Source organism: Salvelinus namaycush, chromosome 23 (genome assembly GCF_016432855.1).
Source record: "Salvelinus namaycush isolate Seneca chromosome 23, SaNama_1.0, whole genome shotgun sequence".
NCBI lineage: Eukaryota > Metazoa > Chordata > Actinopteri > Salmoniformes > Salmonidae > Salvelinus > Salvelinus namaycush.
Genome location: NC_052329.1, coordinates 20,840,496 through 20,854,796, shown reverse-complemented (window position 1 = coordinate 20,854,796; position 14,301 = coordinate 20,840,496). Strand labels below are relative to the sequence as shown.

At 42.7% G+C, this 14,301-nt stretch overlaps 1 protein-coding gene across 2 annotated transcripts in view; it reads right to left on the bottom strand.

The window, feature by feature from the left end:
• LOC120018174 (rho GTPase-activating protein 32-like) overlaps positions 1–12,308 on the bottom strand; it is a 29,355-nt gene extending 17,047 nt beyond the window's left edge. Inside the window, exons 1-5 of one of the 2 annotated variants that reach the window (XM_038961223.1) lie at positions 11,936–12,308; positions 3,290–3,403; positions 2,116–2,215; positions 1,782–1,879; positions 1,380–1,464 (exon numbers count right to left, since the gene is read on the bottom strand). In XM_038961223.1, the coding sequence (XP_038817151.1) occupies positions 1,380–1,464; positions 1,782–1,879; positions 2,116–2,215; positions 3,290–3,381 (375 nt within the window). In that variant the 5' untranslated portion in view covers positions 3,382–3,403; positions 11,936–12,308. Of the gene's footprint in view, positions 1–1,379; positions 1,465–1,781; positions 1,880–2,115; positions 2,216–3,289; positions 3,404–8,898; positions 8,949–11,935 lie in introns of those variants that run through there. The other variant, XM_038961222.1, reaches the window with a different exon arrangement.
• Between the last annotated feature and the right edge of the window lie 1,993 nt (positions 12,309–14,301).

Genomic DNA, 14,301 nt, shown 5'->3' with positions numbered 1-14,301 from the left:
CCCACCTACGAACATTGCACTTCAGTGAGGCGCTCTCAACGGTAAAAGCAAAGATGGTTTAGTACGACGATATGCAAAAAATGCTTCTCCAAGGGAAGAATTTTTCACTTCTCTCATTGAATTCTCAAACCCCGGTCTGGTTTGTCTGCTTCGCAAGCGTTCCCGGAAGTCTCGCGATGTTGGGCCTCTGGGTTTAGAAACTGGTAAAAGCATCAGTGTGCAAAAGTGTAGATGACTACTGCTCTCTGCTGTCAAGCCCACAGAATTACACAGGAATTATCCAGGCAATGAACAGCCACTTTCACAAATGAGTGAGCAGCCGCTTCCGCCTGACTGATTCAAATTATCACCACAGGCAAAACAAATTCTCACTCTCAACCCTCTGGAATCTGTGCTGACTAATGGCAATGAATCTATAGTTAAAGTGTCAGCAATGGGCCAATAGGGCCATCCTAAATGACCACCTGACGAGGCTATGGGATGATATCACAGGTGCAAGCTAAGCAAACAAAATAACATCTTATACAGTTAAATGTTCTGTTACATTCTACAGTGTTAAACATAACTCCCTGCACATAACTGCTCTCTCCTGCCACCTCCTGGAATCTGAAAGCTGCTACAGTTCACTCTCTCAACTACAGTGGTACTGACGCCTGTGGATGCTCCTACAGTAATGCTGTGTACCCAGAAAAATCACACTATTTCTCTGGCTGATACCATCAGCTTCATCCAACAAGTGCTGAGGATTGCAGGTTTAACCTGAGCTGATCGGACAGGAATGAATGCTACTTAGTGGATCAATGCACACACTGGATTAAATATTCATGAACAACATATTAAATATACTGATATATTGGATTTCATGTTGCTTATTGCCTTATCACGTATCCAATTTTATATTAAAATTAAAGGGATACTTCTGGATTTTGGCAATGAGGCCCTTTATCTAATTTCCCAGAGATAGATGAACTAATGGATACCATTTTTATGTCGCCATGTCCATTACGTAGGAAGTTAGATTTAATTTCGTGAGCCAATGCTAACTAACGTTAACGCAATGACTGGAAGTCTATGGGTATCCCGAAGTATCACTTTAAGTACATAATGAATGAGATCATTTATATTCCATCTGTATTTTTTCCAAATATGGGAAATTGGAGAGTGGAATGTGGGTCGGCGGGGACAGGATGATCTAAAATAATTAGGACAGACTTCTCTCTTCCATTAAGGGAATGAGGTATTTTGTGGAACAATTCACCATGATGTCCACTGAGCTACACATGAACTTGAGCCAAAGACACAATTACCAAAATACCAGCAACAAATGACTTCTGTTCTCCATAGAATGTATGTGTGTTCAGTTCCGGGCTGGGCCTCACCTGCACAGTGCCAAAGTCAACGGTCTCATAGTGGAAGTGGGCACATTCAGCCAGCCTGGGAAAATGACCTCTGGGGAACGTCAGCCTGAAATACAACAGCATCACCTCATCAGTATTCTACTGGCTGTTACACTGAGGCAGAAAGAGCTAAGAGGGAGAGGAGTGAGGAGAGAGTGAGCATGAGAGAGAGAGCAGAGAGAAGGAGAGCAGAGGAAGAGGGCAGAGAAAGAAAGAAGGGGGAGATGGTAGTGTGAGAGTGAGACAGCAGAGAGAGCAAGTTGACCAGTCAGTCTCTGCCAGGCCCCAGCCCATCATTTTACTGCACTTTATTTTACTGCCCTGGTTTAGAGGCCCATTTTACAGCCCATAATAGACCGTTTCCGTGGGGACGGGAGCACCTACTTCTTCACGTTTTTGACCTTCATGCTGGCTGTGCTGACGCAGGAACGCAGGGTGGGCTCAGGCTCAACAGGAAGCTCTGTGACCTCATCACTCTGTAGCTGCCAATCAACAACACACAATATCTGCCAATCAACACATACAATACTCAACATTCCTGACATGTAAACCAATTACAAGACAGTCAGCACTTTACATTTGCTGGTTCAATAATACTTAAAAGAAACCCATACTAGCAGTATATATATAAGACTACATAGTAGTAGAGTTCAGAGACTGCTATTCCAAGGTTACAGTGCTTGTATCAGACCTCAACTAGTGATTATAGACAGTGTACCATGTCAGTTGTGCTCTCTTTTGGAGATTTCTCTGTTGGAGTAGTGCTCTTGTGTGGATCAGGCTGGGTCTCTTCTTTATCTGGTGTAATACACATGGCCCTACACAGGGAGAGGGAGGGAAGGACAGAGATAAACAAGGAGAGAAATATGAAGAATCTGAATCCATAAATACATTACATTTGAAATACTTGAAATAAAAAAACAATTTTCCATAGAAGCCACCAGAGGGAGCCAGTGAGAGACCAATATATTTACATCATGTTTCTGGTGCTCAAATCATGACACTGCACCAGTGGCCCAGAAAACCTAATGTACCCTGTGGTATTTACATCCTTGTTACTCTGGTGATAGCACATAACTGCACACGGTCTCAAATGGCTCCTGACTGGTACAGAAAGCTCCAGAGAGGAGTATAGCCTAGCCTACATACAGTAAACACATCATTGGGAAAGAACATACTTAGCCTGACAAAAGAAGCATCTCACACTTGGTAGGACCAAAACAAAGCTATAATGGCTTTTGTGTATGTTCGGGTAAGCAAAGCCTTTCCTTTGAGTAAGTCACGAATGCAATCCGCCCACAAGGGAGCGCCTCACAAAACCTGCAGCTGAAATCTGAGTCAGTGTGCTAGGCAGAGGGAGAAAAGTCCTTTCAGACCAACTTTTCTCAGGGACAATGAAGAAGAGTGGATGCCTTAGATTTGTCCTTCCTTCCAGGGCTCAGACACAGACTGAGTGATGCAGTGATACAGTCTCATAGACCACTGCTCCTGAGATCTGCTAAAAAGGACAAGAACACTGGCACTGATAGAATGAGCTCATCTCATCTGCAGGAGAGCTGTGACTAAATGAGACCCATCCTATCAAGGCCTGGTTGTTTTCCAGCATACTTACAGTAGATAGAGAAGAGATAATTTGTCTGTCATCGAAATACTGTAGCCATCACTAATGTCTTTTAGAATTCCTCTCTTTCCATCACTCTTCCTCCCCGTCAATCTCTCACGTACACATAATATACACACATGCTCGTACAATCACTCAAGCACACACATATCCTCAACTGATCCTGTATACGTCTCCTTTACATTTCTGGGTGTGATATCTGCAGAGTCCTGGTCAGCTGACATAGCAGCAGTACGGTACAGTGCAGCGTGAGTGTGAGAGAGTAACTCACCCCTCAAGGACGTCACCACTTCCTGGTTCTCCCTGATGTCCTGAGCCAGCATTCCCGATCACCGCGGCAACCCCATAGTCAGCCTCCATCATACTGCCTTACTGAAGCAGTCGACTGACGAGATGGAGGAGAGAGAGAGATGAGGGGGAGAGGAGAGTCAACCTTAGCTGGGAAGCTGCCAGACATTAACCCACTCTTAGCTGCAGCTTGCGCTGTTTAGAATAATTTCACGCCTTTTAAAAGATGAATGGTTAATGTGTCTATAGTAAGACAGGCATTCAGTGAACAAGTGAATACACACTTCCTACACATCAAATTGTTTAATTCAAAATAGGTAATATTGAAACATTTCTTTTTAAAACAATCTGGAATCCATCCATACTGCAGGTGAAGTATTGGGACTTGAATGTGTGGCTGGGTTTGGAATGGTCCTTAGAGGCAGAAACTAACCCTTCATGATGAGTTATCCCAGAAGGGATAACAAAAAGTACATACTGACCTCTTAAACATTACAGTTAGTGAACACCCATTTTCAAAACAATTAATACAGGTCTAAGAGGAGCACTACATGGGAGCTTTGGGACTCTCCTTCCGCCAACATGTGTCTATGACTATGTTTGGCACCATCCTGAGAGGCAGAAACCAACCCCACCAGCATGGGAGTGTTGTGACAGCCCCCATGAGGACATAGTTCTGGTGTCAACGTCTCCGAGCCATCATCCCTAATACAGCTCTTTATAGCCTGTCAACAAATAAAAGGAATGCTCTGACAGAGCGGAACAAACACATAACACAGCCTTCTAATCTTTCCATAACTAGGCCTCATGAAAGGCAGTGCTGGGATCTGAACTCACATCTTAGATATTGGGCAAACACAGTGCAGTTGTAACCAACCAACCCTGCTCCTGGAGTGCTACAGTATGTGCATTGTGCACACAAAGTACCTCAGTTGTACACCTCAGCACTAAAACTCCCCAGCCAATCAATACCGAGGTAGTAAAGCAGGAGTTTTCTCTTCTCCAATCAGAAGCTGTAATGATCACCATAGAGATGTTTGGAGTAAGGAGTAGTAGATAGATACATCAGGCCAGCCATTACAGTACAGGGTAGCAATTTCCCCAAGAGAGCAGGCAGAGGGAGGCAGCCCATTGGCCCGTAGCCACAGAGTGGTGCTCACTGCTGACAGAGTTCCACACAGCCCTCTGACTCAGCACAATGTGACCAGCCAGAGACACTGGCCAAATCAGACCCACTCCACACGCACAGATCTACTATATTCTACTGTACTCTCACCTCTCTCCAATGGCAGATGAAGCCTTTCTATAGGATATCCTATCAAACATTAATACAACAAATATTTGAGAGGATAGCATGATGACACAAAAAACAAGCAGCGATTTATCTGAAGTCCCAAATGTGTCCTGAGTCTCTCCAGGGATAGGCTACATTACTTTGAAGATGAACAAAGTAATACACTAGTTTGTATGTACAGAATGTTTTTGCCATTCAGTATAGTCTGGCAATCTGTCAACCATCAGAATGTTTGGTCCAACTTTGTTTGTCCAGTAACCTTTTCAAAAGCACTGTAATCTTTTCACTGCATTGCATTTATTCCATTATAAAATGTAACATGCCCGACCTTGATTGTTCAGAATGGAGAATGTTTCTTCTCAGATAAGGACATCCTGTGCAGGACATTTCTGTGTAGCAGACACTCTGCACCGCCTTATGGCAACACGACAAGGTACATCCATTCATTTAGGATATCGATAACATGGCAATGCAATTCAATTTAATGAGAACAGATTTTTTTGCCACGTTAAATTAACCCATACCAAATGTGAGGCATTGGTAATGTCCCAAATGGCACCCTATGCCCTACATAGCGCATTTCTTTTGACCAGAGCCCTATGAGTCCTGATCAAAATGTAGTGCGCTATATGGGGAATAGTCTGTAATTTGGGACATTATCTTTCCCCTGCTTATCTGTCAGTCATACCAGACTGGTCATAGTAAAACCATCATCCTGCAATGTACAGTAGCGGTAGCTACAAGACATCTTGTTCACCACTTGAAGGAAGCTCTCCATTTCTGCTGCCTAGAGACAGAAACAGCTCTGATCTGGCTTTGACGACTCTGGCCTAAATGGTACTCCAGGAAAACTAGGGCAGCCTACGCAATTCTGCATGCCGTTTATGAAACCTGTAATACAATTCATGGGCTGGAGTGAGGAATTGATGCCCACACATTATCTCTAAGAGAAGAATTTCATGACACGATCCTCTGAAGCTTCATATTAGGCACACTAACATGTTAACCTAATGCATTTGCTACAGTGCTGTGCTGTATGCATGTAGGCCAAAAGCTTTAAGAGATGTGGTGTAATATATCTAAGGGAGCCGCTGGGAAGAGAGAAATGACTGTTGTTTCACCTCATACTGTTATGTTGTTCAGTTTCTCTGGGGTCACTGAGCAGCCCCCACCCAGACAGCTGAGCTCACACACACACACAGGGGTGTAGGCAGTACTGTATTCGTCAACAACATCTCCATGGGTTTTGATAGAGGCGCTCCCTAGTGTATGTTTCCATCTGGCTGTTGAGGGGAAAGTTTTGCACTCTCATTCGGAGCTCTGGAATGCGGTCATAAAGTTAGACGCAGTGGAGAAGGCCTGGGGTTGCTATGGTAACCTGCCGGTTGTGAGCTGCTCCTCTTCTCGACTGATGAGGAAGCCGGAAGAGGAAATTAAACTATGTACTATGAACACAATACTGTACTATGAACACAATACTGTACTATGAACACAATACTCTATACAGTACAGTGGTGATTGTGTTTATGGGCTTAAAAACCTGATTAATGCTATTCTTCTCAGGGAGGAGAATCATACGATTCTATAATCTGATTTACATCTACTACAGTGGGATTCATTATGTTTCATCTCATGATGAATTTCATAGCTGTATAAATCATTATTTGTCCCATTCCAGACACACACAATGAGGATTAGAAATATAGTATAAAGGTCATAGACTATACTGTGTCCAAAAATACAGGAAATGTATTTATTTACACACAGTTTCTTACCATTGAGAAAAGCAATTCAACAAAGGACCGACCGTAAGCCTATTTGCATGTTGTTCAAATTTAATCAGTTAGGTATGTGAGAGGAATTGTTTAAGCTTAGTTGACACAGGTTTGGTGCTGGTAGTAACGTTTAAACGCCCACACCTGTAGAAATACACTTTTTCGACCTGAAAGACGATGGCCAGAGCTTACCCATGATGCAGCACAGCGATTTAAGTCAAAAAGTCATCGTTTTAGTCAAAGTATGATATACAGTATTTGGGCTTGAAGTGACAAATCCGAACTGCCCACTTCACGCAAATCCGTGAGAATGCAGTGTCTTTTCCTATCAAGTTAAGTTTTATTAGTCATATGTACGGGATACACATGGTATACACAGTCCAATGAAATGCTTACTTGCAGGTTGCTCCTCGACAATAAGAAATAAGAAATGCAGTGTCTGTTCCTATGATATGACAAACTCTATTCAGCCTACGTTTCGTTTCATGGCTGGGTTTTATTTGAATTTTACCACCCACCATGTTTATTAATCAGAAACTGCTGTATACCTCTTCGTGACTGAGATGAGCCAAACAGCCTTGTGTCCACTTGGCTGCCTGAGCCATGGAGCAAATTAAAATATGGGGTGCAAACATGTGTTTCAGCACCTCCACTTTCTTTTATCTGAAAATTATCATAATCCATTGGATGTCAATTTTCAAAACATATTTTGATAGTCTGTATTAAAAAATATGACAATTTTATCAATTCTAAAATTACGTAATATGATAGCCCCCCCATCGCCCCAAGTTTTGCTTCACTACACGCTCCACTGCTTTTGATTTGTTTGCTATTCAGATAATGAGCAAAGACATTCTAGCCTACCATTTCACTTCCCGGTGAGAACCATGAGCACGGGCTGACTTGGCTTTGCTGTACCGCAGCCGAAGGTTGCACAGTGTCCATTAACATGTAGAAAATTGCATATCAGTAGTCATCATCTATTACCGGAGCTTTATCTTATTCTCTCTAACTATTTTGATGGCGGATTCGCGGCCACAATTTATGGAAGATACCAAAACTTTGGAAACAACGAAGTTAAAGATGCTGGCAGAGTTACTCCACCTCAAGAATTGCATTTGGCGAAAGGCTTGGCACACGCATACTCAGGCCGACTGGCTCTCGTTCAGGCAAGTGAGAAATAAGTGCACTCAGGCTATCCGGAAGGCCAAAGTTAGTTACTTTAAGGAGCAGTTCTCGCTCTGTGGGTCTAACCCCAAGAAGTTCTGGAAACGGTTAAAGACCTGGAGAATAAACCCTCCTCCTCACAGCTGCCCATGTCCCTTAATGTTGATGATGTGGTTGTTACTGACAAGGAGCACATTGCTGAGCTTTTTAAATCACCACTTCATTAAGTCAAGATTCCTATTTGACTCAGCCGTGCCTCATTGCCCATCTAACATTTCCTCATCTCCCAGCCCTTCTAATGTGACTAGCCCCGATGCTCCTCACTCTTTTTCCCCTGCCCTGCTACAAAGTTTCTCCCTGCAAGCAGTCACTGAGTCTGAGGTCCTAAAGGAGCTCCTTAAACTTGACCCCAAAAAAACATCTGGGTCAGATGGTTTAGATCCTTTAAGGTTGCAGCCCCTATCATCGCCAAGCCAGTCTCTCCTCTCTGGGGAGGTTCCCATTGCATCTTTTAATTAAAGGGGAGATCAAGCTGATCCTAACAGTTATAGGCCAATTTCTATTTTGCCCTGTTTATCAAAAGTGTTGGAAAAACTTGTCAATAATCAGCCCTTGATTCTAAGCAATGTTGTGCTGCTATTTTTATGGACTTGGCAAAAGCTGTTGATACGATAGGCCGTTCCATTCTTGTGGGCCGGTTAAGGACTATTGGTGTCTCTGAGGGGTCTTTAGCCTGGTTTGTTAACTACCTCTCTCAAAGAAGGCAGTGTATAAAGTCAGAATATCTGCTGTCTCAGTCAGTGCCTATCACCAAGGGAGTACCCCAAGACTCGATCCTAGGCCCCACTCTTCTCAATTTACATCAACATAACTCAGGCAGTAGGAAGCTCTATCATCCATTTATATGCAGATGATACAGTATTATACTCAGCTGGCCCCTGCCCGGATGTTGTGTTAAACGCTCTACAACAAAGCTTTCTTAGTGTCCAACAAGCTTTCTCTGCCCTTAACCTTGTTCTGGACACCTCCAAAACAAAGGTCATGTGGTTTGCTAAGAAGAATGCCGTCCCCACAGGTGTGATTACTACCTCTGAGGGTTTAGAGCTTGTGGTACTCACCTCATACAAGTACTTGGGAGTATGGCTAGACGGTACACTGTCCTTCTCTCAGCACATATCAAAGCTGCAGGCTAAAGTTAAATCTAGACTTTGTTTCCTCTATCGTAATCACTCCTCTTTCACCCCAGCTGCCAAACTAACCCTGCTTCAGATGACCATCCTACACATGCTAGATTACAGAGACGTAATTTATAGATCGGCAGGTAAGGGTGCTCTCGAGCGGCTAGATGTACTTTACCATTCGGCCATCAGATTTGCCACCAATGCTCCTTATAGGACACATCACTGCACTCTATACCCCTCCGTAAACTGGTCATCCCTGGGTTGCTCCTCTTTTCAGTTCGCTGCAGCTAGCGACTGGAACGAGCTGCAAAAAAAAAAACATTCAAACTGGACAGTTATCTCCATCTCTTCATTCAAAGAGTCAATCATGGATACTCTTACTGACAGTTGTGGCTGCTTAGCATGACATATTGTTCTCTCTGCCTTCTTGCCTTTGTCTGTGCCCAATAATGTTTGAACCATGTTTTGTGTTGCCACCATGCTGTGCTGTCACATGTTGCTTCCATGCTATGTTGTTGTCTTAGGTCTCTCTTTATGTGTGTTGTCTCTATGTTGTGATGTGTGTTTTGTCCTATATTTTTTATCCCAGCCCCCGTCCCCGCAGGAGGCCTTTTGAAAGGCCGTCCTTGTACATAAGAATTTGTTCTTAACTGACTTACCTAGTTAAATAAAGGTTAAATGAAATAAATATAATAAGACAGACCAGTGGTTTCCAGCTAGCTAAGGTTAGCATGCTAGCTAGCTACACTGACAGCTGTCAGTCCCTTATTTGTTGATGTTTATCAACTCCACGTGGAGATTCCCATACCCAATTCGCGAATATGTACAAGTAGCCTTCTCCATTCTTTGGGGGTGGAACCTAAACGTGCATTTCCTCTCTAGGATAGGAAATTACATCTAAATAGCGGTGGAAAATTCCTCTGGGGGGTCCTTTAATATAACTCCCAATACCTCTACCCTTTTCGAATGAGCCTGCCTGTCGAATGACTGTGGAGTCATTTTCAATATAGGCTTATCTTCAATATGGTTTTACTCATGAGAGATACAGCTGTGGCATAGTCTCCTATTCCCTAACCCTGATCATTAACAAGCTTGCACACAGACTATAGTCACCTTTGACCTTCCACAGTGAGTGAATATCTGATCCATTTATATGATATATATGATCATATACACTACTTTTCAAAAGTTTGGGGTCACTTAGAAATGTCCTTGTTTTTGAAAGGAAAGATAATTTTTTGTCCATTAAAATAACATAAAATTGATCAGAAATACAGTGTAGACATGGTTAATGTTGTAAATTACTTTTGTTGCTGGAAACTACTGATTTTTAATGGAATATCTACATAGGCGTACAGAGGCACATTATCAGCAACCATCACTCCTGTGTTCCAATGGCATGTGGTGGTAGCCTTTTAAAATTATAAACTTGGATGAGCTAATTGATCATTAGAAAACCCTTTTGCAATTATGATAGCACAGCTGAAAACTGTTGTGTGGATTAAAGAAGCAATAAAACTGGCTTTCATTAGACTAGTTGAGTATCTGGAGCATCAGCATTTGTAGGTTCGATTACAGGCTCAAAATGGCCAGAAACAACAAACTTTCTTCTGAAACTCGTCAGTCTATTCTTGTTCTGGGAAATGATGGCTATTCCATGCGAGAATCTGCCAAGAAACTTAAGATCTCGTACAATGCTGTGTACTACTCCCTTCACAGAGCAGCGCAAACTGGCTCTAACCAGAATAGAAAGAGGAGTGGGAGGCCCCGGTGCACAACTGAGCAAGAGGACAAGTACATTAGAGTGTCTAGTTTTGAGAAACAAACGTCTCACAAGTCCTCAACTGGCAGCTTCATTAAATAGTACCCGCAAAACACCAGTCTCAACCTCAACAGTGAAGAGGTGACTCCGGGATGCTGGCCTTCAAAGAGGCCTTGAAATACATCCACAGCTACACCTCCAATTGACTCAAATTATGTTAATTAGCCTATCAGTAGCTTCTAAAGTCATGACATCCTTTTCTGGAATTTTCCAAGCTGTTTAAAGGCACAGTCAACTTAGTGTATGTAAACTTCTGACCCACTGGAATTGTGATACAGTGAATTATAAATTAAATAGTCTGTCTGTAAACAATTGTTGAAAAATTACTTGTGTCATGCACAAAGTAGATGTCCTAACCAACTTGCCAAACCTATAGTTTGTTAACAAGAAATTTGTGGAGTGGTTGAAAAACAAGTTTTATTGACTCTTGACTTTAACTTCCGACTTCAACTGTAAATACAATACCCAACATCTGATTTGGACCAAATGTTTTTCTAACAATGGGTTAAACCTGAGGAATCCAAAGGAATGGTCAAAAGCGTTATAGTATGAGTTCTCTGTGTCTGACAAGTAGTATGGAGCTGCGGCTTGAAGTATTGTTTCTTCATCCTATGTAATATATTCCCAGTGAAATTGGTGATGTTTTTTCTCCTGTTCAGAGAAATTAGTAGTTAGTAGAATTTGTTAGGTTTATGTCTCATCCCACATCCTGATATTACCAGGTTCTGACAACTAGATGAAAGCTTTCACCACCCTGTGAAGTTCATAACTTATTTCATCCGTAGTCTAATTATCTGCATGGTTTCCCGAGTTGTAGAGGGAGGACCACATCAATTTCACGTGACTCCAAGTTAACTTCGATATGATGGTTATTATATCAATATCTCCGCATAAAGGCATTTCCACCGCAATTTTTCACATAATACATTTACAATCTGAGATGGTGGGTGTCATGGCTTGCTGAAATGACATGGAACGACCCTGTATTTATAATTACATGACAATATTTTAGGTTGACTATAATTACATTACACAATTGATGATACATCACATGGCTCACTTTTATTTTCCTGCATAAGTAAAAACAGAAAATGCATCACCTATGCCATTCATTCCAATTAGACTTTTGGGGGGATTTCTCCCTAACCAAGGTGGCTGCCATTTTCGCTCCAATATGAAACTTTGAGGGTTTATAACCCCTCTAGTATTTTAATATGATCTCTATGTAGTTAGCATGTCATTACATACAACATACTTATCTCATAACCTTCAAAAGCCACAACATTCATTCACACCCTAACTTTCTCACTCACCTAAAACCAATACACACCACATCAAAAGTAGCCTATGACGACGATAGTAACACTTTGAGATGGTCTTTTAAACATACCTGTAACCGTAGGACAAACCACCATGCGTCTCCTCTATCTTTTCCGAGTCGCAGTGTGCCGCGCAGTTCACCACTATTGAGGGTTTCGACAGCAATGACTTTGATTTTTCAGCATCGCACTACGAAGCCCAGTTCGCACTGCTTGAGTAAAAATGTGTAAAAAGTCAGGGATTCGTCGATGAACATGTCCTAAAAAAGAGACCATGGCACTGAAACCTTAGACTCCTATGCTCTGCACCCGACGCTGTGAGCGCGCAAAACCAGTCTGGGCGCGTACTCGCAGGCAAATTCAATGATTCCTTAAATTATTCTAATCCTAGTGCCCTCAACTGTCCTAGTAGGCCTACATCAGAGATCAGGTTTCAATCGCTCTTCCACTCCCAACAAAGAAACAAAAGTATGTGTACTATGTTGTGGATGATTTATTAGAAGAAAGATATTTGCTATTGGCAAACAAAAAGGAGCCTTGTCAACTATTTCATCAGTGGATTTCAGTATATAGGTTATGTTCACACATTCGCACCCATGTTGCAACCTGGACTCGGGAGTAGACGTAACATAGTAAGGACAAATCCGGGACACTCCAAATAGTATGATATGTTAAGTATGGTATGTATTAATTTGTGGATGTCTATCATCCATTTCGTATGATATGTTACAAACAACAATGTGTATGATACTGTATGTTACAAATAACAATTCGTACAATATGAGGGCAAAACTAAAAGCGTGAACCATTTAACTATGGCAAGGTCACTGGGAATATGGCCAAATACAAACAGTGTAATGCAATCGAACAGGCAAAACGTCAGTATAGAGACAAAGTGGAGTCACAATTCAAAGGCTCAGACACAAGACGTATGTGGCATGGTCTACAGACAATCACGGGCTACAAAGGGAAAACCAGCCACGTCGCGCACACCGACATCTTGCTTCCGGACAAGCTAAACACCTTCTTCGCCCGCTTTGAGGATAACACAGTGCCACCGATTCAGGTCGCTACCAAGGACTGTGGGCTCTCCTTCTCCGTGGCCAACGTGAGTAAGACATTTAACCGTGTTAACTCTCGCAAGGCTGCCGGCCCAGACGGCATCCCTGGTCGCGTCCTCAGAGCATGCGCAGACCAGCTGGCTGGTGTGTTTACGGACATATTCAATCTCTCCCTGTCCCAGTCTGCTGTCCCCACATGCTTCAAGATGTCCATCAATGTTCCTATACCCAAAAAAGCAAAGGTAACTAAACTAAATGACTGTCACTTCTGTCATCATGAAGTGCTTTGAGAGACTAGTCAAGGATCATATCACCTCTACCTTACCTGACACCCGAGACCCACTTCAATTTGCTTACCGCCCCAATAGATCTGACGATGCAATCACCATCGCACTGCACACTGCCCTATCCCATCTGGACAAGAGGAATACCTATGTAACAACGCTGTTCATTGACTATAGTTCAGCATTCAACACCATAGTACCCTCCAAGCTCATCATTAAGCTTGGTGCCCTGGGTCTGAACCCCGCCCTGTGCAACTGGGTCCTGGACTTCCTGACGGGCCACCCCCAGGTGGTGAAGGTAGGAAACAACACATCCACGTCGCTGATCCTCAACACAGGGGAATCACAATGGTGCGTGCTCAGCCCCCTCCTGTACTCCCTGTTCACCCATGACTACATGGCCACTCATGCCTCCAACTCAATCATCAAGTTTGCAGACAACACAACAGTAGTAGAACTGATTACCAACAATGATGAGACAGCCTACAGGGAGGAGGTGAGGCCTCTGGGATTGTGGTGCCAGGAAAATTACCTCTCAGTCAACGCCAACAAAACAAAGGAGCTGATCATGGATTTCAGGTAACAGCAGAGGGAGCACCCCCCTATCCACATCGACGGGACCGCAGTGGAGAAGGTAGAAAGCTTCAAGTTCCTACTATTGTGAAATTGTTAGATATTACTTGTTAGATGTTACTGCACTGTTGGAGCTGGAAACACAAGCGTTTCGCTACACCCACAATAACATCTGCTAAACACGTGTATGTCACCAAAACAATTTTATTTGATTTATTAAAATGTGCAAATGTATGATATGTTACGAATTCCAATTTGGCATGTCTAACGTTGGCTAGGTGGATAATGCTAACGTTAGCTAGGTGGCTAAAGTTAGCTAGGTTAGGGGTTAGGGTTAGGAATTTGGTTAAAGGGTTAAGGTTAGGGGTTAGGGGAAGGGTTAATTAACATGTTAAGTAGCTGCAAAGTAGCTAAAAAGTAGTAAGTAGTTGCTAATTAGCAAAAATTTTCCATGATGATATTCAAACATGGAACCTTTGGGTTGCTAGACGTTCACGTTATACGCCTACCCATCCACCC